Here is a 25,464-nt window from a genome sequence, read left to right on the forward strand (position 1 = left end):
CTTTCAAAAGTGGTAAATAAGTGTTTGAAAAATAGTATTTATTTGTTATAATTAATTTGTAGTGTGGATATTTAGTGGGTCGAAGGTCGCTGACAGTGTAAGGTGCTTTAAATAAGTGGTTTTCAAACTGGGGGGCCACGAGATAGTGCCAAGGGGGCCCCAGTTTTCTGACATTTTATGAAATACATTAATTTATCATGAATTCTGTGTAATTAAATCTAAAAAAATAAGGCTTCTAAGCAAAAGCACTACTTTTTTGTATAATGTTTTTTTATTAAAATGTTGAGTTTTAGAACAGTTTTTGTCACAAATTTTCTTTGGGGGACCGCGAAGGAATGCACCGTACACAAGCGGGGCCGCACGCTGAAAAAGTTTGGGAATCGCAGCTTTAAATAACAGACATGATGGATTAGACGTTGCAGTGACCACAAGGTGGAGCCAAACCCTTAATAAAGTAACCTCTAAAATGTTAAGCTTTAGTTTATAGTTTTATTATGAAATATATAACCATATAATACAATGATCAGCTTATACCACGCTTGAATACGCTAAACTGGTAGCTTTAAAAAGTTTATATAATTGTCCAGTGGTTTCAGACTGGTCATGTTTTGTCAGATCCATCACTCAGATGTTGTGGTTTCTCTTCATCTGAACTGTTGCTTGTGGCTTCTTTTATTGATTCCTCAGCAACAATTTCTAGGGCTTCGTTCCCCAGAACTCTTTTCACTGATTCGCCTTTAGCTGCCAGGATTTCCTCTATGTTCCTGTGCCAATACAGAACAGTAAGATTTTTGTGGTCATATATAAGAATGTTACAAAAATGCTAAGCCTGAATGGTATGCGTATGCCAATTGTTTTTGTTTATAAATTTAAACATAGGAGTGATCATACACACCTTTTTCCCTCCAGGTCAGAGAACCAGTTCAGATTATCAGCAATGACGTGATGGTTGTTACATCCTGGACACGTTACTATGACAACTCCCTTGTGATAGGCCAGCTTAGATATTTTCTTCATAGAGCGAGTGGAGCACACCTGTTATCATACATTTTGTTAATGATGTGAAAGAAAGTAACAAGATATTGAAGATATTTGAAGATATTTATTTCAATAAAGTCTGACCTTGCAGGTGTAAACCAGATGATAGTGGGTTGACTGCACCTGTCCAATGGCTTCAGTCCTACACACAGAAGTTGCGAAGGTCCTGTAAAAACCAAACCTGCCTCCGTTCTGTGAGACAGCAGACTGTAGTACAAACTGATCCGGGGAAAATAAGGTATTTGGAGTCATTTTCTTTTCCTGCATGTGTTTACCTCCATCTTTACATGATGTGTTAAGCAAAGACAGACGTCGCTCTGCACATGATCGCTGTATTCTTGGTCTCAGTAAAAATAAACAATATCGAAAGCTCATGATCAAAAAGTTACTCCGCCTCCTGTTCTTTAAAATACGTAAAATATATTTACAGAAGATAAATCGGTATATCTTTCTCCTGAATGCAAGCGCACGCTGAAGTTGAATCACTCTGTTTGTCGATTGATGATGACGCAGCGCGGCATCTAAGCCACGCCCCCAACATGTTTATCAACCCCTTTACATCATCTTTTTTTATTTGAATATTATTGCATAAACTGGATTTAGGGCAAGGTGAGCGGGTATTTCGATAAGTTAGCGATAATCGAACGTGCTCGTTGGGAGAGGCGCGTACATGTACACTTGCTTACAGTAATCTGATATAAATATAGATAAGTGCTTTCAATTACATCACTTACTGGCATTGCTAAAGGCACGAGTCACTTCTTAAGTAATATTTAAAATCAAGTCCTGCATCTCAAAACATCTGACTCGACTTTAAATGTCACCGGTCTAGAATGTTTACACCACACTATGGTAATGGTAAAACTGTAATTATCATTATGAATACACAGAAGAATATAATAATAATAATTATTATTATTATTGTTATGAAATGAAAACATTCAGTATATTAAAATAATGTATATTCTGACTATTTTTGTGTTTGACTATTTCATTCAAAGTTGTATGACGGAATAGACAATTATGTGTCTGTTTTTCAACAGTTGTAATTTTTGTTTTCCCCGCGTATGTCTCTTCTAGCTGGTTACAGCTCGTTTAAACGACCTTCTTTGCACAAGGATAGACTAAACAGCCCGCTCCACCCTGCGTCAAAGTCACGCCCGCTCGTGCTGCATTCAGGGCAGCTCAACGAGCCGCACTGCGATTCCTACTATGGCAAACATCCAGTTCATGGCCCTCGCCGACGTCACTGGGTAACCAAATGGATCGAAAATTCAAATTATATTTATTGACGCATGAACCTGAGGGGATTCAAATCCAAACTATGTATAAATATTAGTTTTAACAAATTTAATACAAACATTAGAAGTTGGAAAACAATTGATTCGTTAACCCGCCAGTTGGTTTACGCCCACTGTGTGTCTTTCAACCAATCAGGTGGGCATACCGGTCGAACGTTAATATTTATTGGCCAGGTCTTCGCTATAGTAGGATTTGAGGACAAATTCGTTATTTGGGTGCTTTGCTGACGCGTTTCCTGGGCGTGAAACATCTGCGTTCCTCAACTCTTGTCTCGTTTTGCAGGATTGAGTGAGATCGCCGCTGTGGATCGTGGACCGGAGGAAAGAAATGTATCAGTTATGCGCTACAGGAGCTAGAGATCGATACCGAGCCGGTGAGTTACGCCGGATGTGTTTATGTCATGTCTCTTTTCCATCAGTAAGTTAGTTTGGATTATGGTAATATTGTTTTTTACGCTATCAAAAGAGGGTTTTTATAAGGAAAACAGGTTTAATTTTCCACCCACGGAGAATCATAAGACTGCGGGCACATGTGTGTCTGTTGAGTTCGTGTTGGGCCTGTATTATGGATCTAACATTGCGTGTTTAAAAAATAACTAAACAGAAAAATGTACTTACGTGTTTAGTTAAACTAGAGTTTTAATTTAAAGTTGCTTTAACTGGTTGAATAAGACGAAGGGTTCATAAATTGACCAAATTATGTTTTACTATAAATGTAACCCTTTCATATTGTTCGTGTTGGATCAGAAGACCAAATTTCATTAGCCGTGCATAAAAACTTTAAACTGCAGTTTATGAAGTGTGTGTGTGTGTGTGTGTGTGTGTGTGTGTGTGTGTGTGTGTGTGTGTGTGTGTGTGTGTGTGTGTGTGTGTGTTTCAGTGTGCTGGCTGTGCTCCGATCAAATTAATAGGCCTTGTTGTGTTTCTGCAGATGTGTTTGTGTGTTACATTTTAGCAGATTTGTGTTCAGTACATTTTGCATATGCATCATCATGTGAGACTAACCCTGACATTCAATACCTCCTTATACGTGTTTCGAGCAGCATAAAAGATTAAATCAGTGTATTATTCGAAAGGGGACATATCATAAAAATCTTTTTTCATGTTTAAGTGCTATAATTGGGTCCCCAGTGCTTCTATCAACCTAGAAAATGTGAAAAAGATCAACGCAGTAACTTAGTTTTGGTAAACCCTTCTCTGCAAGCATGTGAAAAAAATAGCTCATGGCACCCCTTGTGATGTCAGAAGGGGATAATACCGCCCCTAAATCTGCACTATCCAACCACGACACTGCCATTTAGTGCAGAGATCAACTCATTTGCATTTAAAAAGGACACATTTTTGCTCACAACTTCAAAGTGGTCATTTTAACGTGTTATAATAAATTATCTATATGATATTTTGAGCTAAAACTTCACGTATGTAGTCTGGGGACACCAACAATTTATTTGACATCTTTAAAAAGTCTTGTGAAATGTACCCCTTAAATGTTTACTTTTAGTAAGGACCATAATAAATAATTTGGCAAACATGATGTTCAATATCTGTAGCATCATACTTTCGTTTCGAGTACTATTAGTTATCTGGATTAGTTATATAGAAGATGAGAGTAAAGAGAAAAAGTCAAAGTGTGAAGATAAGTCAAGTGGTGTAGTTAATTATGTTGCATTGGTCTTTGTGGTAAGTGGTTTATTGGTTTATGTTTGCCAGACGATGACGCTAACATATTTAGCTCATTGTTAGACTCAGCACAAGCCACAGTTTTACAGTCGTGCAGAGACGCGTCCACCTGCAGCGGACCGAGTGGGGAATGTGAAAGTTGAACGGGATCTACTTTGGGTCGTGCTCATTTTATATTACATTGAAGTTGTTAGCTAAAGTTTTAACCGGGTGTTACTTTGGTTCAGAGTTAAGATGTGACCCTAAGGCAACAGATTTGTGCATTTTAACAAGTGTAGGCATGAGGTTTGTGCTCCACGTGTATCAAGATGTCTTTGTTAGCTGGTGCAGGCAACATGCGTTCCAGAAAACCTCTCGGCACACACCGGTAGCTCACCGTCTGCTGTGAGGCATTTATGACCATAAACCCTCATATAGAGCACCTGCATGTGACCACTATAGAGGGTAACTGCAAAACCACAGGAGAATATACAGTTTAGCTTTTTAATATACAGTATACTGTGTTTACTGTGCTACACACCATATTATTATTATTCAAAGATTTGATGACACAAACCTGGGACACTTTGGATTAGTTTTATAGCCCTCAATAGTGCTGAGTGTATCATCCTGGTCCTTTATAAACACATGTTTTCTGCTGGACTAGTTACATAGTGTGCCAGAACTTACTTAGTAGTAGGGGAAAGCGGGGCACAACCTAAAGCTTTTTGGTTTTTGATCAATCGTTCAAAAAATATTTGAGTTTAATTTAATTTTGTTTTTACACAAGCAACACACACATCTCTGCTACAAATGAACATTTGAAGTTTGTTTCTAGTACCATTCTTGGACATTAACACCAAACGTGACAGAAGTGCAAACGTTACAACTTACCCCATAGGTGGGGTTAATTGTAACAGGCAGGGGGTTAGTTGTAACACTTGCTAGAAATTAAGTTTGCAGGCAAATATTTCAATACTATTTATCTATATACTTGAAGTGGATATTGTTTATATATCTGTCTATAATAGACAGGCATCCACACTGTATTCATTCATCCAGCCATTTTCTAACAATAGTTCAATTAAAAATGGATGGATATATATATATATATGACCCAGTCTGTAATAACCATACTACAGTTTCAAAATCAAATTCTGAGATAATGAGCATCAAAGTCTGATCTTAGCGATTAATTTCATTATGATTTCAATTTTTGACGTGACCTTATTCAATCAATAATAAAGATATGAACAAAAATAAACTTGACACACGATTTATGATAAGACAGGCACATTTATTTTGTTGGCAGCCAGCAATCATTCGTGTGTAGCCTATTTAAAACAATGGCAAGAATTACGCAAGCAGTTTTTATATCGTAAGTGTTGAGTGGTTAGTTAAAGGTATAGCGGAAGATTTTCCCGAATTATTTAAAAGAACCGCCCCTCGATATTTTTTAAAAAATGCCGTCCCGCCCGAGAGGGAACGCCTGTTAAACGTGTGTACGAGACAGAGAGAGAGCGTGCAGGAGCTCAGTTCTTCTCTTCGCTCTGTTTACAAGTTTCTGTCGGCATGTTTACCGTGTCTGTGCGGTTCGTGACTTGTGCCAGGGCTAGCATCGCAAATCATAGCTTACATCAACTTTTACCAGCAGTGATTTTAAATGCATTTCTCCAAATAGCATGACAAAATGTACCTTTCCAGTAAAAACTTCGCGTGGGAAGCCCAACCTGTCCTATTAGCTCACGCCAGCGTGTGAAATAGTCTCCCATAAACATCTGGTCTTGTTTCTTTATTTATAGTCCTTTCTCTTCTTGTCATACAATTCGTAGACACTTTTTCTCTTGCGACCCTCAGACATTTTGAAAAAAACACAGTGAGAACGCGACCTTCAATGAATGGTTGAAACCGTAGCACAACACACATACACGTGAAAGTGCGCATGTGCAGAAAGCGAACGTAGAGGCGAGCACGTGCGACGGTTATACGTCAACATATAATCAGAATGATTGACATCTGGGATGACCAATAACAGTGGTGATCCACCCGGAAAACAAAAATCTTGCGCTATACCTTTAACACAGCGTTAGAATTAACCCCGCTCAGCCAAATATTTTTAAGCCCACCAAAACAGTTGCTAAAAGCTGCAGACAAAACTATGCTATGTTTTAGTCAACAAGACACTGATTAATATGACATAGCATTGGATTTGGTACCTTACACACCCAACTCAGAAACAGAAAAAAACATATGATGGAAAAAATTTACTTACATAATATCACCAAAACACTCATTCATCAATAACTCAATAAAAACATTATACATTTCCAATTATTTGCGGGAGATCAGCTTTTGGTAGCGTGAAAAAAATACTTGAAAATCTGAACGCTCAACCTTGTGCAACAATGTAAACCGTCCGTGTTAAAACTAACCCCGCATTAGTTTTTGCCCCGCGCACCCCTACAACCAGCATGATTAAAAATGATGATTTCAGTCATATGTTGCTATGTTTGTGTACAGTTTGTATCATATTTCTGTCTGATGTTGAGACTACATACGACCATAATAGAGTCCGAGAAATATAATTATTTCAGTGCAGCGTATTTTCTACGTCGATGTGCATGCATGATCTATTATGTTTCATGGATCTCACAATGTAATAATTATACCTGTATGAGGTCACGTGACGGCAATGTATTTAAAGGAGTTTAAGCACACTTTTTTATAAGTATGCATTGCATTATTTAATATATGCCGCATAGTATGCACTACACTAGTCTATACTTAACACAGCACCACACAATTGACCTCTCTGTCTTTGTGAATAGCAGCATACAGCAGAAATGTAATCTGTTTATGTCATCAATTAAAAGTGTTGTCTAACTGCTGACATGACAAATTTACTCTTTAAGATCTTCCGCCGCCGGTGCTATCAATTTATACTGCACACACATTAATAGCTTGAATGCTGTAACTTAAACTTTATGGCACTTTACATATTAAAAATAAATATATTTTGAAGTGCAATAAGGTTTGAGTAATGGCAGTCGTGCAATTTAAATATGCAAACATTATAAGTAGTTTAAGTTTTGTTCGGCTCTAGTTTGTGTTGTTTTAAAAAGCATTGCATTATTTATTAGAAAAAGTGAATTTAGCTTGAAGGGCGCAGGGAAATGTCCGTTAAGAGGCCTTTATTTTATTACACATTGGAAAGCTGTTTGTATTGTTGTTTACATTACCAGAGGTTACTGTGATGGAAAAAGTGTTTCATTCATGGTCTGGATGAAAGGATCGTATCAGACAAACAATCTCTAAGGTTTCTGTGTAAAAATAAACCATCACTGAGCCGTCCTCCATCCAATCCACACGCACGGCGCACACTTTCTGCCTACTGTTTACTTTCTAAAGGAAATGCCGTAATTGTTTGTTTGGAAGATTGCTTTTAAAATGCTTGAGGTTTATTAAATTGTTTCCAGCTCCGAGAAAGGAAAATGTGAATGTGTGTGTCTGACTGTACAAAGGTTTATGTTTGTTAATTGTTAATAGACTGTTAGCTGAGACCAGAGAGCTTCAGACATTTGATGCTGTTTGAGAAATGTATTCACCTTCATGTCTGTCCTAATGTAACCGTGTGAAGGTTTCTCTTTTGCTGACCGTTAATTTTATTGCGTTAGAGGATCACAGATCAAGTTTACTGCAATTATCTGATAAACGACACAGTGCAGTGAATAAATGATAACGTTTGTGTATTTGTATCAGTGAAGAAGAGGTATAAACTCGTTATGAGCTACAATAGTTACATATGTACCAGTTATTTTATTTTTTTCTCTGTAAGGATGTGTAATTGTGTTGTCATGCTTGTGTTGGGGGTTTTAGGTATTTTCAATGAATAATGTGTGAATGACGGAGAATTGTGTGTTGTGGTAAATGATGTGTTAATAGCCAACCATTAAGTGGTTGTGTGGGTGAACCTAGTAATCCCTATGGTTTGAGGACTAAACATGTCCTTGTAGAGATTTTTTTGGTCCCCATAATGAAACAATCTTATAAATCAAACTAAATTGTTTATTTGACAGTCTAAACATGCAGAAAGTTTACTGTGAGTGTTAAGTTTAGGACAGGGTTTCCCAAACTGGATTCACAAAGTTCACTAGTTATAAACCTAAATTCTCAGGAGGTACTTCAAGTAAATTATTTAAGTCAAGGTGGTTGAGCTGACTAAAATGTTTGAAAACCCCTGGGTTAGGAAATGGGATATATTGTTTCTCACACATTGACTTTACTTGAGCGGACCGCCCAGGTATATAAACAACCGCCCAAGTATATCTGAGCAAAAAGTAGTGATGCACCGATGTATCGGCAGCCGATATTTATCGGCCGATTTTTGATGAATTTGAAACCATCGGCATATCGGCAATAGCACGAGAAAGGCCGATACCGATTGTTTATTAATTAACTGCATAAAGAAATCCTTTATATGTAAAAAATGAGTTAATGATGTTAATAAAATAAATGCTGAATAGCAAAAACCACCTTTGAAGGTTGTCATGCTGTCTTATTATATTTTTTAGCTTAATTTGTGCCTCTCTTATTATGTTGGCAAGTTGAATGTTAATTAGATCCAATCCATGTTCAGTAAAAATAATTTGATGCAAAAATAAAAAGTGTTTAATATCGGTATCAGCATCGGTATCGGACAGAAGTTGTCTGTTTAAATCGGTATCGGTATCGGCCTAAAAAATCCAATCGGTGCATTCCTAGCAAAAAGCTAAAATAATTTCATTTTTGTAAAGGAATTTTGTTAGAGATCAGATTCAGAGGGATGATCAAAACATACATAGCGTTTACAATGTTGTTGAATTAGTTTTTGCTTCAAATTTTTATAAATTGGGTAAGAGCGCCACCTAGTGGATAATAGCGGTGTTAGAGATTATCGTAAAAACTTGCCAGGGAAGCGCCATTGGCAGGGAAACGTTTTCTCTTTATTGACGCGATAACTCGTCAATTGCAGGAAAAGAGTTAAATGGTCAGTCAGTCCCAGTTTAAATACTTTTGGTCTGATTTACATTGTGTGTAATATCTGAGTCAATCGAAAACAAATGGTAGAGCGCATGTGCAGTCTCGAGCGTGCCTATGGCGATAAAAACTGGATCTTGTTTTGAAAGTCACAACCACTTTTTTTCTCCCATTTTGTTTTATAATACCGTTATTTCTGAACCGTCTTTTAGATCTAAAATGTTTGCTCAGAAAGCAGAGATGTAGCAAATAAGCAATGCTAATGTCAAGCCCATTGCACTAAACGAGCAATTATAGCTGAAACGCTCATTATTATGTAAGCTGACTCAAGATATAAAAAAAACCTCAGCAAGAGAGGAATTGAAAGAGAAAGAGCAGAAGCAGTAATATCTAATAGAAAGTGAAGAAAATGACATAAACCATTTATAACATCGGTCACATTTACAATCTCTAGACCCATGTATAATATATAGACCTACATTGTCTATCATGATATACTATACATATACTGTTGTATTAGGGATGCGCAATAATTTGCATGTGATTGTCATTGCGCATCTCAGATGGAGCGGCATTTACTACACAAAGCCGTAGTTCACTGACAATCGGGGGGATTTTGCATTAATTATCGTTAGTGATGTAACGATTCAACCGTGTGTCCCATTAAAAATGCCTGTCTGAAATTGATTCTGAATCGCAATGCTGCGATTCTTTGTTTCATGCACAGCTTGTGCGTGCACTACGGCATTTGGTCAGTAGGAAGTCCTTATCAATCTAAAATCATAACGAGTTGGCGTCGTTTATAACGTGCATTTAAAAAAGCAACACTCGTTAAACAAAATCATTAAAATATTCTTTATTATCATGAAAATACCTGAAACAATTTGAAGAACAGTGATATAAATATTCCTGTAGACATTTCCTGGAATAGCATTTAGGGATGCACTGATACCACTTTTTTTGGAATATGAGTACGAGTACGAGTACTTGCATTTCAGTACTTGCCGATACCGAGTACTTAATAAAAAACATGATTTAAATTTACAGTTAACAGCATTAGTCATGTAATTTAACAAAAAAACAAAGGACTAGTTTTTCAGTTTGTTGTAAACTCTGCCTCTTTGGACAACACGAGGCATTAACCCCTTACAGGCCACTCAAACATAGACATTTCTCAGACCGTGGTATCGATTCCAGGTATCGGGGGACTTTTAACGAGTACTTTAAAAAATGTGGTATCGAGGCCGATACCAGTATCGGTATCGGTGCATCCCTAATAGCATTTGTAATGCTACTTCTTCTGTGGCACAAAGGGAGTTTCTGCACAGGAGCGCCCCCTAGCGTTCGGATGTGCCTGGATTTCACCGTTATTCATTCAAATTTATTCATTGAGAAAACGCGCATTTGCATGGTTAATCGCTACACCCCTAATTATCGTGGCCATATCACCTGCGATATGTATGTATACAATATGGCCTGGCTTATCAATGAACTACGGATTTGTGTAGTAAATGCTGCTCCATCTGAAAGCAGGTGATGGCCATTTACTACTAATCATGGAACCGGCTTTACTGACAAAATGCGCATGTTATCGCATGCAAATTATCACGCATCCCTAATTGTATTCAATAGAGTTTGAGACTGAGTCTTTCTACACCTCTCAATGTTAATAAATCCTTTCAATGGCTCATTTTTACAAATATTGCTTCATATACAAAAATTTTGTTTTGTGGTGCTTTGACAAAATTTGTTTGTGCCAAAGAGTGTGCAAAGAGTTTAGAGTGGTTGGATTTATGAAATATAATGTGAAATTAATATAAATCAAAATATTGGGTTAGGTCACACATTTCCAGTTGTTTGTCACTTGATAGTAGACCTTTTTTGTCTGTGTGTATATTTTTTTAGATTTGTGGGAAACACTGGGATGGAAAATACAGTTTTTACAGTATCTGTGTGTGTGGTGTGTGAGTTTTAAGAGTTTTTATCTCTGTTTGTGTCCCTTTTAACCACAGCTGTCTGTATGTGTTTGAGAGATAAATAGACGCGTGTGTAAATGTTTGAAGGTTGAGACACGAACAAAATTCTTAACCCCACACTGTCAGAAAAAGGGTACAAAAACGGTAACTGGAACACTACCCTTAAAAGCGTCCTAATATATACAGGGTTCTCATGGGTCCTTGAAAGTTTGTGAATCTGGGAGAAAAAATTCAAGGCCCTGGAAAGTTTTTGAAAATATACATACATAGATACAGGTCATTGAAAGTGCTGGAATCTATTTTATGCAAGAAGTTTTCTGAAGAAAAATCCATATTATTCCCTGTGTAGTGTAGGGTAATATCATAAAAATTCTAGACTTTTTAAGCACACGTGCTAATCTGTTTGCTTTAAATGCTTAAATCTTCTGTATTCGAATGTTGATTCATACCAAAATGCTTTTTTGCATAGTTGTGTTTGACACATGAAAACGTCTCGGGTTACGTATTTAACTGTTGTTCCCTAATAAGCGAACGGGACGCTGCGTCTCCCTTGCCATACTTCCTCCATACCTGTAACGCCGTCTTTGGCAATATTTCAGATAGCGATATACTTCCTGGCTCCCGCATCACCCTGTCTTTGTCGTGAAGCCTGTCACCACAGCGACGCAGCGCGAGTTCCCTCGAAAGGGAACTGTAACAATGTATCTTAAAAGGTAACACAATGTAACCTTGCTCTCACTTGAAATGTGTCCCCACATGAAGTCCTTGAATTTGAGGGTATTGAACCTGGAAAGTCCCTGAAAGGTCCTTGAATTTGAAATTAACTAAGGTGTGGGAACCCTGAATATACTATTTATATAGCAGTGCATCTTTTAGGTACCTACCAATATGTATGTTTGAGGTATGAGTATGCACCCTTTTGGTCCAAAGGTTTACTTTTTGAAAAAAGATGCTGTGTTTAAATGCTCCTATTCATTGTTTATATTCAGCTTCAGATGTCACTGATATGCAGATCAACCAGAATGTAATTGCCTGTAATGCCTTGAGGGAGACCCTAAGGGGCCGTGGGAGTGCCCTGTGCACCCTGCATATCTTTTAGTAAACACAGCCAAATGGCTGTTAACTAGTCTGGCTAAATTGACCACACAGTATGATATTAATATATTGACATTTTAGTGCATTGGTCAATATATCAATGAAGAATGAAAGGTTACGAGTGCTTTCTGATGAAGTCTGGAATATTTGGAAACGTGGGGAACTCAGGGAATTGTTTCAGTCCCGCCAGGAATTTTTACAAGGTCTTGGGATAAACAATCGCTGTGCTCCTTAGTGCATTTTCACTCTGGCTTCTGAATCCTGAACGGAAAATTCCCAGGCTTTCCGAGTCTACGTATAGATGTTAGCCGGAGTGGTAGTTTTCCACATCTTTTACAGAAGCTTTTAAAGGATTCGGATGCCACCAGACTTTCTTTTTTCTTGTGTTCACCTCTTGTCCTGTGTTCTCCTTTATGTTTCAATCCCCATGAGTCCCTTTCTCCAGCTAATAAACTTACCAGCTCTCTCTCTCTCTCTCACTTTTGTTTCATGCTCTCTCTCTCTCTCTCTCTCTCTCCACCCTTTTTTATTGGTCTACTGGTGCTCATCTCTTCTACATTATAGCAGTTGCATAATGGAGGTATAAATAAAGTTAGTCCAAGTCTGTTATTTTTCTTTCATTTACCCACCCACCATTGTGTATTGTTAATATCCTGATTCCATTTGTCCATATGATTAAAGCAAATGCTATCAAACTATACAAAGTTTAACCGGAACATTCTGTAAAAATGCACTTTTTGTGTTTGATGAAAGTAAGAAAGGGTGAGCTGATGAGTGCATGTTGTTATTTATGTCTTCCTCCTTTGTAAAAGCTCATAAACGTTTTATCTCAAGGTCTTATTCTGTTTTGGCATGTCATAGATGAATTAGAGAAGCACTGAATTGTGGGTAAAGGGTGTCTGTGTCCATTAGTTGTCAGAAATTTTTTATCTCTCATGCATTTTTGTTCTGAGGTGAAGCATGTCTGAGGGGATTATTTCTGAGCTCCAACCTGGCAACCCAAATGATCTGGGAATGCCAGCGTGCCGACCACAGCCTCTGGGCAAAAAGAGCTGAGTTGTAAAAAGCCTTTATATAAAGTCAAGTGCCAGGACACGCCTTCATTACCTGACGGCGTGTGTGTGGGTGCATGAATCGTGTAGATTGATAAAAAGGTGGAGCGGGTGGAGTCTGTTGTACAAGATGAGGTGTGTTTGTGGATTTTTCTTCTCCTCTGTAATACAAGTAGATGTTCTGCTGACTCATTCCCAGTTACTTCCGGTGTTCGTGATGTGAGCTAATGTTAGAGAAAAACACTGGATTATAGACTGAAGTGAAAGGACAGGACAGGGCTAAAGATATGAAAACATGCTGACAAAAAAACGTCATGTTCTCTCTGCTTCCTCTTCTGACACAGTTTATGGTTAGCTTATGACGCAGAATATCTGTTCATCTTTCCCTAACTACAAATTTATTGCTACTTAATAAATGCATAAATATCAATGTGCATGCTTTACTTCAGAGGATGTGAATCTCTGTGTTATTTGTACTTATACACTGTCTATCAAATAAAGGCAAAATGTCCCAAAAAATAACATTAAAAAACACAAAAATAAAATCGTATCCCCAGACTGGTTTCAGTACCCACCCACCCCTATAAATGAAGTGTTGATAAATGCAGTACAGTTAAGTGGATGATCTGACTTTGTTTTCTGATCAAGATTTTAGGAAGTTGCTTTAAAATCAACAAACATCAATTTATTTTCATGCCATCATAACAGTTGCACGTCTAACTGCATTGCTGTTTCATATTTCCAAAATCAGAAAAAAATAAGTAAATAAAGTGTTTAGTATCAAAATGACATTATTTCAATAATAAATTACAATAAAGCAAACTGCTGTTACTGTAAAGCGAAAAAGAAACACATTTTTAATTCAATAAATAATAATAATAATAATAATATTACAAATTAATAATAATAACAACACATTTAAGGAACAAAAATACTTATCTGGCAACCCTCGGAAAAAAAGGCAAAAATTGCAAAATTATGCCGCTCCTTTACTATTTGACACAGACAACATTCTGCTTGTTATTAACATCTTTCTCTGTTTCTCTGTGTCTCAGGTAAACTGTCATGATTCCCATCACTGAGTTGCGCTACTTTGCTGACACGCAGCCGGCGTACCGGATTCTGAAACCATGGTGGGACGTGTTCACAGACTACATCTCCATCGTCATGCTGATGATTGCTGTGTTCGGAGGCACACTGCAGGTCACGCAGGACAAAATGATTTGCCTGCCATGCAAATGGGTCATCAACCAGACCTGCAGACAGCCCTACGATAACACGACACTGGATACTGTACCCAAGGGCATCCAGTATGACCTCGACCGGCACCAGTACAACTACGTGGATGCCGTCTGTTACGAGAACAGACTCCACTGGTTCGCCAAGTACTTCCCGTATTTGGTGTTGCTGCACACGCTGATTTTTCTGGCGTGCAGTAACTTTTGGTTTAAGTTTCCGCGGACGAGCTCGAAGCTGGAGCACTTTGTGTCTATTCTGCTCAAGTGTTTCGACTCGCCGTGGACAACGCGTGCGCTGTCTGAAACCGTGGTGGAGGAGAGTGACTCGAAGCCGGCTGGAAAGATGAACGGATCGATGGATAAAAAGACTTCTAGCGTGAGCGAACAGGACGTGGAAGCGAGCGTTCCCATGCTGCAGAGGACCAAGTCACGGATCGAGCAGGGGATCGTGGACCGCTCGGAAACCGGTGTCCTGGACAAGAAAGAGGGCGAGCAGGCCAAGGCTTTATTTGAAAAGGTCAGTGTGCAGATATCTTTTTTTTTTTTTTTTTAGAGCGTAGCTTCATCTTATGTGTCTGTCAGGTAGAAACCAATCCCATAATGCATTGCATACCAAGAGAGCTTACCATGTATTCAAAAAACATAATCTTTCTCTTTTTGCAGGTGAAGAAGTTTCGTATTCACGTGGAGGAGGGCGACATCGTCCACCGTCTTTACATTCGTCAGGTGATCATCAAAGTCTTCCAGTTTGTCATCATCATCTGCTACACTATGTACTACGTTCAATTCATCAAGTTCAGCGTAAGGTGCGCCGTGGACATCGAGCGGCTGACCGGTTACACCATGTACCTATGTGCCCATCCGTTGGCCACGCTCTTCAAGATCCTGGCCTGTTTCTACATCAGCCTGGTGATGGTCTACGGCCTCATATGCATGTACACGCTCTACTGGATCATCAGTCGCTCGCTAAAACGCTATTCCTTCGAGTCCATCCGCGAGGAGAGCAGCTACAGCGACATTCCCGACGTGAAGAACGACTTCGCCTTCATGCTTCACATGATCGACCAGTACGACCCGCTATACTCCAAGAGGTTCGCTGTGTTCCTGTCGGAGGTTAGCGAGAATAAACTGAGACAGCTGAACCTGAACAACGAGTGGACGCTGGAGAAACTCCGGCAGAGGATCACCAAGAACTCGCAGGAGAAGCAGGAGCTACATCTCTTCATGCTCAGTGGAATTCCAGACACCGTGTTTGACCTGGTGGAGCTGGAGGTGTGTGTTGGGGTGTTTTCAGAAATCATTTTCATGTTGACTCCTTTAGTGACTGTTTGTGTGTGTTGTGGCGACAGCACAAGATGATGTTTGAGGAGGAAGTTTGAATCATTTCCTCCTGCTAGACACGCATCTTTTGTCGGGTCACACCCTCTCCTGGTGTTTACTGCTGCAATCAGAAACACTTGTGAGAATAAATTGGTTCTGCTTTAGGAAACAACACACTAACAAAACTGTATACTGTACTAAAGTATACAAGATATATTGAATTTAATGTTGAAATATATTGACGTTACAGTGGATTTAACTGTACTGCCAATATGGTAAATACTTTAAGTTGAATATTATAATAGACAGTTAATAAATTAGATTAATGAAATGTTTGTTATTAAATTAGTCAGGGTCGAATATTGTATTAGTATTAACTAGGGATGCACCGATCATTATTTTTTCATTGCCATTGGTACACCAAACACGAAGCATTGCGTTCCTTGCTCTAAATTACTCGCACAATTTAACTCTGTGTCATGTGAATTCTTCACTTAAGTTGAATATTTTAAACTTCGCGCTGACAAATTCACCTCATTCGCACTGCCAGACGCAGTTAGCGGGTTTTGTATATGAGCTCTTTAATTGCACCTTGTGCACAATGATCAAAGATGCAACATGCTTTTCCGTATGTTTTGAAATTAAACTAATTTTTATCATTTAAAATCTTAAAATTATATAAAAAAATCATAATAATTTATAAAGAAAAACACAGTGTATTGAGTTCAGCTTTTTTGAAATAAGATTAGACAAAATAAAAAAAACTACTCGCGTCTACTCGCGACTACTCTCGTCTATTTGCACCCATGTCAAAAATGAAATTATGATTGTAACTGAATTCTCTCGACACATACTATACATTTATCAAATACTTGCGCTTCAAATCCTCATAATCCTGTCCTCATGCCATTCAGAAATACCTTTTTTGGGGGGGCAAAATCAGTCATTAATAAATGCTAATTAACAAGAAATGATGCCAGACGCAGTTAGCGGGTTTTGTATCTGAGCTCTTTAATTGCATCTTGTGCACAATGATCAAAGATGCAACATGCTTTTCCGTATGTTTTGAAATTAAACTTATTTTTATCATTTATAAATTATTGTGATTTTTTTTTTTATATAATTTTAAGATTTTAAAGAAAAACACAGTGTATTGAGTTCAGCTTTTTTGAAATAAGATTAGACAAAATAAAAAAAACTACTCGCGACTTCTCGCGACTTCTCGCGTCTACTCGCGACTACTGGCGTCTACTCGCGACTACTGGCGTCTACTCGCGACTACTCGCGTCTACTCGCGTCTACTCGCGTCTTCTCGCGACTACTCGCGTCTTCTCGCGACTACTCGCGTCTTCTCGCGACAACTCGCGTCTTCTCGCGACTTCTCGCGTCTTCTCGCGACTACTCGCGTCTTCTCGCGACTACTCGCGTCTTCTCGCGACTACTCGCGTCTACTCGCGACTACTCGCGTCTACTCGCGACTACTCGCGTGTATTTGCACCCATGTCAAAAATGAAATTATGATTGTAACTGAATTCTCTCGACACATACTATACATTTATCAAATACTTGCGCTTCAAATCCGCATAATCCTGTCCTCATGCCATTCAGAAATACCTTTTTTTGGGGGGCAAAATCAGTCATTAAAAATGCTAATTAACAAGAAATGATGCCAGACGCAGTTAGCGGGTTTTGTATCTGAGCTCTTTAATTGCACCTTGTGCACAATGATCAAAGATGCAACATGCTTTTCCGTATGTTTTGAAATTAAACTTATTTTTATCATTTATAAATTATTATGATTTTTTTATATAATTTTAAGATTTTAAAGAAAAACACAGTGTATTGAATTCAGCTTTTTTGAAATAAGATTAGACAAAATAAAAAAAACTACTCGCGTCTATTCGCGACTACTCGCGTCTATTTGCACCCATGTCAAAAATCAAATTATGATTGTAACTGAATTCTCTCGACACATACTATACATTTATCAAATACTTGCGCTTCAAATCTGCATAATCCTGTCCTCATGCCATTCAGAAATGCATATCATATAATCAGGCATTATACTGAGATAGGATGACACTTTTCTCAAGAAGCACTTTTTTTATAACAGTTTTCCGTCCGTAATACAGATCGGCTGAAAAATTAAACAAAAAAATGATTGTGTTTTATTGCTGGTTGATCTGTGAATCTCTAGTCATCAATTTGTTTTATTGCCACGCAGTGTTTCAATTTATGGGAGCAATAAATGACTCTACTGTATATGTAGCCAGTTTAGAAAAAAAGTACACACATCACCTTTAATCTTAATTTGTGTTTTTGTGTCGCCTTCAGGTGCTGAAATTGGAGCTAATCCAGGATGTTACAATCCCGCCAATCATTGCCCAGATGTCTAATTTAAGGGAATTATGGCTTTATCACACCCCAGCCAAAATTGAAGCCCCTGCTCTAGTCTTCCTGCGGGAGAACTTAACATCTCTCCACATAAAGTTCACAGACATTAAAGAGATCCCGCTGTGGATCTACGGCCTGAAGAACCTCGGCGAGCTTCATCTCACTGGAAACCTCAGCGCTGAAAACAACCGCTTCATCGTCATCGATGGCTTACGTGAGCTCAAGAGGCTCAAAGTGCTGCGATTAAAGAGCAACCTAACCAAACTTCCTCAGGTGAGATGACTGAAAACTATGATGATCTGGTATTTAAATGGTATTACCATTTGGTGTGGTGTTAGTGAGACCAGGAGGGGGTGCTCACCCTGTGGTCTGTGTGGGTCCTAACACCCCAGTATAGTGATGGGGACACTATACTGTCAAAAAAGCACCGTCCTTCGGATGAGACGTTAAACCGAGGTCCTGACTCTCTGTGGTCATTAAAAATCCCAGGATGTCCTTCGAAAAAGAGTAGGGGTGTGCCCCGGCATCCTGGCCAAACATGCCCATTGTCCTACTAATCATCCCTCATACTAATTGGCTATATCACTCTGTCTCCTCTCCACTAATAAGCTGGTGTGTGGTGAGCGTTCTGGCGCAATATGGCTGCTGTCGCATCATCCAGGTGGATGCTGCACATTGGTGGTGGTTGAGGAGATTCCCCCGTTCATATGTAAAGCGCTTTGAGTACTGAGAAAAGCGCTATATAAATGTAAGGAATTATTATTATTATTATTATTTACCATAATAAGGTGAAGTATGGCCACCACTCCTTTCAATACAATTGAAATTTGCATACGATTGAGCCATCAAAACGAGTACAAACTAATTATTTGGTTGCTTTGTCATACTCACCAGAGTTTTAATCACGATGACTTCATGCTGTATGTTTTGTGATGTGTATTGTTTGGTGAAGTAGTAGCCGATTACAAGCTCTGATTCAAACTATAATTAAAAGATTCATCCGTCTGATTCACGCCCCTCTTCTCCTGCAGGTGGTGACGGACGTCGGCGTGCATTTAAATAAGCTGTCTATCAACAACGAAGGGACCAAACTGATGGTTCTGAACAGTCTGAAGAAGATGATGAACCTGACGGAGCTGGAGCTGGTCCGCTGTGATCTAGAGAGGATTCCTCACTCTATATTTAGCTTGCACAATCTACAGGTACATCAACTGTGCACATAATGAATTTAAAATGCAACACGATAGCTTCGTCCAATCTAGTCTTTCGTGTTTAGTAGTAGTAGTAGTTTGGTCTCATGCACACACCATTCAGAAAACGTCTCTTCTTTCTGTAGGAGATCGACCTGAAGGACAACAACTTGAAGACCATCGAGGAGATCATCAGCTTCCAGCATCTGCACAGACTGGTGTGCCTCAAACTCTGGTACAACCAAATCGCCTACATCCCCATCCAGATCGGCACGCTCACCAACCTGGAGAGACTTTACCTGAACAGGAATAAGATCGAGAAGATCCCCGCACAGCTGTTCTTCTGCAGGAAACTCCGGTTCCTGGACCTCAGCCATAACAACTTGACCAGCATCCCTCCTGACATCGGCTTCCTTCAGAACCTCCAATATTTCGCAGTTACTGCTAACCGAGTGAGTTCAGCACAGATATTCAGATTTATCTTCTGCCTAATTTCAGAACGATATCAGCTGATGCTCATTTGTAACATTTATATGCACAGAGATTGATTTGCTCTTATTGTAGAAAAGAAAACCCTTATAGATAATAAAAAAATTGTAGTCCCTACTTTGGTTAACTCATTCCCCGCCAGCAATTTTTTGTGATTTTCACAAAAGTAAAAAAAAATCCAGGAAGATTTTCATACAAATATATTTGCTTTCAAACAAGCAATAAAAAAACACAAAATGGGAAAAAAATTAATTCTATCTATGTTTTCTCTGCTTATAAACTCTTAAATATGGGTTTTTTTCTTCAAAAATATTTTTTTTAGCAAAAAGCTAAAATAATTAGGAATTTTGTTCAGAGATTATATTAAGAACGATTGTCAAAAATAAATATAGTGTTAAATGTATAATTAATGATTTGCTTCTGTTGTAGTCACGGTATTACATAATACCCTAAAAACTCATCAGTAATGTTTTTTCTCGTCAATGGCGGGAAAAGAGTTAAAGTCTTAAGGGGATCACACACAGGACGCGCAGCTCAGGGCCGCGCAACGCCGCACCATTCTAAAAAAATCGAAAACATTGTTTTCTAGGAGTATATGCACACCGCCGCCGCCAGGTGTGCGTATACTCACCTGGCGTATACTCCTAGAAAACAATGTGTTCGGTTTTTTTTTTTTTTTAAATAATGTTTAAATAATTAAACATTATTTAATGTTTTTTAACATTAAATAACATCATATTTGTCCCAAATCATTAACGATTAACATTGGCTGCTAACGTATATTTTGCATTTTAAAGTAAACGCTATTTGACGAAGCTCGCGCTATGTAATGTGCACTTCCGGTTTACGATACCTCCGAGTTGTCCTAGACGCGACGCTGAGGTGCGCGGCCGGTGTGCGACCCCCTTAAGTTCACCCAAAAATAGGTTATCCCATGAATTACTTATTTTCAGGCCATCCTTGATGTATATGATTAATTTTCATCAGACGAACACAATCTGAGTTATATTAGAAAATGTCCTGGCTGTTCCAAGCTTTATAATGGCAGTAAATGGTGCTTCTGATTTGTAGCCCAAAAAATGCATCCATCCTTCACAGAAGTAATCCACATGGCTCCAGGTGGTTAATAAATGCCTTCTTTACTTCTTAGTTCTTACAAACTAAATAACTAGCTTCCGGTAACGTCCCACGCATGTTTACGAGAGAGTGCGTTTTCAGCATTGGACGTAGCATGCGAGTCGTAGTGTCAAAACCCTCAATATCCTCTTGTCTAATATCAACATATCGACATTTTATTTTAAATCCATGTTTAAATTTTTTATGTCCTGACTGACAGCTTTATTTTGTGCTCTGTGCTTCTGCATTCATCACTACACTACTACGCTACATCCTACGTCTCTCGTGAACGTGCATCGGTCATTACCGGAAGCTAGGTAGTTTAGTTTCTAAAAATATAATATTGCAAAAGCTATCAGAAAGTCTTTACTAACCCCCTGGAGCCATGTGGATTACTTCTGTGAAGGATGGATGCACTTTTTTGGGCTTCAAATCTAAAGCACCATTCACTATCATTATAAAGCTTGGAACACCCAGGACATTTTCTAATGTAAATCTGATTGTGTTCATCTGAAAAATATATCGAGAATGGCCTGATGGTGAGTAAATTAAATTTTGGGGTGAACTACCCCTTTAAAAACAGTGCCTCTAATGTAACTACACAATAGATTCACAATGACTTTGTCAATGTTTTATTGAAACAACCTACAATTTTGCTACAAGTAACAGTGTGTGTATTTGCAGCAGTGTTATTATGTGTCACATAACTCCTGAATCAAGCACGCTAACGCTGAGAGCTTTTCATGCATTTAGAAAGTGTTGTGAGTTTCAGGGTTGTTTGTTGATTCTGATTTCTTTTGGATGCTTGGATGCCAGTCAGAATTCCAAGGAGGTTGTGGATGTTTTTAGTCATGGGTGTGTTTAAGAGCGTGTGTGGCATGTTTCTGAAAATAAAGTTTATGGGACCACCTGTTAAAACGCATGTGTATGTGTGACGCACACTCTTTGTGGCTGCTTCGTTAGTTTGTTATTATCTAAATAAGTTGTGTAATTGATGGTATTTGTTTAAAGTCAAGGTGGACCGTAATTAGGTGCACGTTTGCTTTTTTTGGAGTGGGTGTGATGTGGGAGTGTGTGTGGGCCGAAATTACCGGTTTATTCTGGATACAACTGACTTTCTGTTGTATAAACATATAGTATCAACTACAGGTAGACCAATTAATCGGTACCGATATTTCATTGGTGGAGCAATCGGCTATTGACAAAAAATCCATGCATATGTGCAGAGGGGGTTTTCCCGAGTACGTCCTTTACTTCGTAAAATTTTAAAGTAATTAATTTGCTGAATAGATGCTGCATTAGCAAAGAAACAACAGCAGAAACCTAAGTTTGTTGTCAAGGCTGACAGAACGCTAATATTAGTAGTACCTCAAACAGTTACATACACGCAGATAAATCCAACCCAAATGTTTAATGTGATGATTATTACCATCCATTTGCATTTAGTTTATTTCCAGCTGGTTACTTCTATCCATATTTTAAGTTAATAAAGAGAGAAAGCGAACTATGTGCAGCTGTCAGCTACGTTAACATATCCAACAAATCAAAATCTGATTTCAGTTCTTTTATCATCATTTCAGTCATCTTTTGTTATTTTGATTAAATAATTATTAAGTGCCAAAACAGAAGCAAATAAAGTATTTATTTCACATAAGTATTTACTTCAATACTTATTAATATAATTCATATATTTTTATTTATACATTGATTTATTTAGCACATTTTCATGGTTCAGTACTGTTGTTTTATTACATTTCAGGTGTTTCTCACTTTTTTGTTTTTTATCCACCATCCATTTTGAAAAATATCGGTCGATTAATCGGTTATCGGGAAGTAGTTATCGGTAAAATCCACTATCAATATATCTCTAGGATCAACTAGGGATGCACCGATACAAATTTCTGTCCTGATATTGATATTTGGTTACTTTGAATGACATGTATCGATACCGATAGTTTTGCTTTTTTACTCCTGGTTTCAAAGTACTATGTCATGAAATCCTAAAAGTGGAAAAATTAACCCACAGTATAAGCTCAAAAGCTTTTTTTGCACTTTTTGATCACTAGTATTTAATCTGCCCTGATCATTGGTTGTTTTTAAACTAGGGCTGCATAAAGATTAATCACGACTAATTGTTGGCAACAAAAACTTCTATTCCACAAACGATTAGTCGCGATTATTTTTTAAACAATAGACCGATGTCCCATAGTAGGAAAAAATGCTTTTTTCTGCGTATACCAATTATAGGCCAATATATCGGTGCATTCATAGTATCAAACCAGTATGTTTAGATTGCTCCTGTAGATCAATTGGTTGAAGATTGTGGTCATGGGTTTGATCCCAGGTTTTGATTTTTACTGATAAAATGTGTCGCTTGTATGCCTGGCAAGTTGCTTTGGATAAAAGTATGAAAAGCAAATATTAATGGATTGTAATAGTAGTGCATGTTGAGTAACTGTCTCTCTCTCTGTTTCAGATCGAGGTGTTGCCACCTGAACTCTTTCAGTGTAAGAAGCTGCGGACGCTCAATCTGGGGAATAACTGCCTTACGGCGCTGCCGTCTCGATTCGGAGAGCTAACGGGCCTGATGCAGCTGGAGCTCCGCGGGAACCGTCTGGAGGGTCTGCCGGTGGAGCTTGTCGAATGTCGCCTTCTCAAACGCTCAGGGTTGATCGTGGAAGAAGATCTCTTCAACACCTTACCACCTGAGGTCAAGGACCAGCTGTGGAAAGCTGATAAGGAACAAGCCTGAATCGGACAAACACGGGATGAAAAGCCTTCCGATTCTCGTCTGACTCTGCAAAGATGGAATATAAAGGGAAACTGAACAAAACTTTGCTGTCCACACACGAGGTCAAGTCGTTGTACTGCCCTCTACAGGCACGGAGGTGCATGCGTATAGACAACACTGATGCCAACATGCAAGCGCGAGTGCCTAAATTCAACAGTGGCATTATAGGAGCGTTCGGATATAAGCAATATGTTGTTCGTGTATTACGAGTGCTCGTGTCCGATCAGGGAAGAGACTTATTCAGAGTTTGTGCCAGTTAAAGACGTCAAAGTCTTAACTAAAGTGATGTTTTGCAAGCCAATATTATGTTTTAAAATCAATGCCTGTTTTTTAAAGACTATATGATGAAATGCCACAAAACTGAGAACTTTTAAATGAATCACTCATGTAATGATGTGTCAGTTTTACACTCCTCAGACTACTCACTTGTTGACGAACAAACAAAACCACGTCTCGCCATCTTTATGATATGTTTAGATGAGAAGACCTGGATGAAGCACCCCATTGGTCGACTTCTCACAAGAAAATGATGATACAGTGTTCTGATGACATATTGACTTTTGTCACCACAGCGTTCCCACACTACCATGGCCTTACTCTCATGAGCTGTACGCTGGAGTTCATGTCAAATCAAAGTGTACGTTTTATCTTTATAAGTTTTATAATTTTACAAAAAAAAGAAAAACACAAACAACGCAATTGTGCAACCGTTGCAGTCATGTGTTCGTGTATGTGTTTATGGCTTATTTTATGATTTTTTTTTTACCTTTTCTTTTGTGCAGAAGATTAATGTACACTGTATGGCTTTAAATGGAAAGTAAAAAATTATGAGACACTTTTAAAATGTCTTTTCATGAGTTTCTTACGTTATTCACAGAAGTTGTTCTTGTGGAAGCGCTGCCATCAGTCTTGGGTGTAACTAGTTACTAAGTCATTCGTTACTGTAATGTAATTACTTTTTTTTAAAGTAAGTTCTCGTTAATTTAATTACAGTTCCTTAGGATTTACTTTAATTAAATCATATGTATGGACTGTAAAACTGATATATAGCAAACAAAAGTGGATTTAACATCAACATTTAAAGTCCAACATTAAAAGGCATGTTTTTTATGAATCCTTTCACTTTAAATACTTTAGTGAGTTAATAAGAATAATAGTAACACTTTAGTGTAGTTTCCAATTCTCACAATTAACTAGTTTGTTAGTAACATCAATATTATTCAGATATTGGTTGTTTATTAATACTTAAAAAGGACATATTAATGCCTGCACTGCAAAAAAATTATTTTCAATAATAAAAAATTCTTAGTATTTTTGTCTTGTTTTCAGTAAAAATATCTAAAAATTCTTAAATTAAGATGCTTTTTCTTGATGAGCAAAACGACCCAAAAAAATAAGTCTAGTTTTTAGACCAAAAATATCAAATTTAAGTGATTTTGTGCATAAAACAAGCAAAATAATCTGCCAATGGGGTAAGCAAATTTTTCTAAAAAAAAATTCTTGAATTTAGTGTTTAAGAAAAATGTTCAAGATTTTTTTGCTTACCCCTTTGGCAGATTTTTTTGCTTGTTTTATGCACAAAATCACTTAAATTTGATATTTTTGGTCTAAAAACTAGACTTATTTTTACTGAAAACGAGACAAAAATAATACGAATTTTTTTCTTAAAGGGGACATTTCACAAGACTTTATTAAGATGACAGATAAATCTTTAGTGTCCCCAGAGTACATATGTGAAGTTTTAGCTTAAAATATCATATGGATAATTTATTTTAGCATGTTAAAATTG

General features: G+C 37.9%; 2 protein-coding genes across 2 annotated transcripts; one reads left to right on the forward strand and one right to left on the reverse strand.

Moving 5' to 3' along the window:
• Positions 1–349: 349 nt before the first annotated feature.
• Positions 350–1,560, reverse strand: dnlz (DNL-type zinc finger). Its single transcript, XM_065243754.2, has 3 exons — positions 1,123–1,560; positions 896–1,035; positions 350–764 (listed from the first exon to the last, which is right to left on the reverse strand). The coding sequence occupies exons 1-3, from the start codon at positions 1,411–1,413 to the stop codon at positions 602–604; spliced, it is 594 nt and encodes a 197-aa protein (XP_065099826.1). The 5' UTR covers positions 1,414–1,560; the 3' UTR covers positions 350–601.
• Positions 1,138–23,646, forward strand: lrrc8aa (leucine rich repeat containing 8 VRAC subunit Aa). The gene is made up of 8 exons (XM_065243752.1): positions 1,138–1,276; positions 2,623–2,713; positions 14,193–14,892; positions 15,039–15,647; positions 18,030–18,362; positions 19,121–19,291; positions 19,426–19,731; positions 23,361–23,646. The coding sequence occupies exons 3-8, from the start codon at positions 14,203–14,205 to the stop codon at positions 23,634–23,636; spliced, it is 2,385 nt and encodes a 794-aa protein (XP_065099824.1). The 5' UTR covers positions 1,138–1,276; positions 2,623–2,713; positions 14,193–14,202; the 3' UTR covers positions 23,637–23,646.
• Positions 23,647–25,464: the final 1,818 nt, after the last annotated feature.

The sequence above is a fragment of the Paramisgurnus dabryanus genome, chromosome 18 (assembly GCF_030506205.2).
Source record: "Paramisgurnus dabryanus chromosome 18, PD_genome_1.1, whole genome shotgun sequence".
NCBI lineage: Eukaryota > Metazoa > Chordata > Actinopteri > Cypriniformes > Cobitidae > Paramisgurnus > Paramisgurnus dabryanus.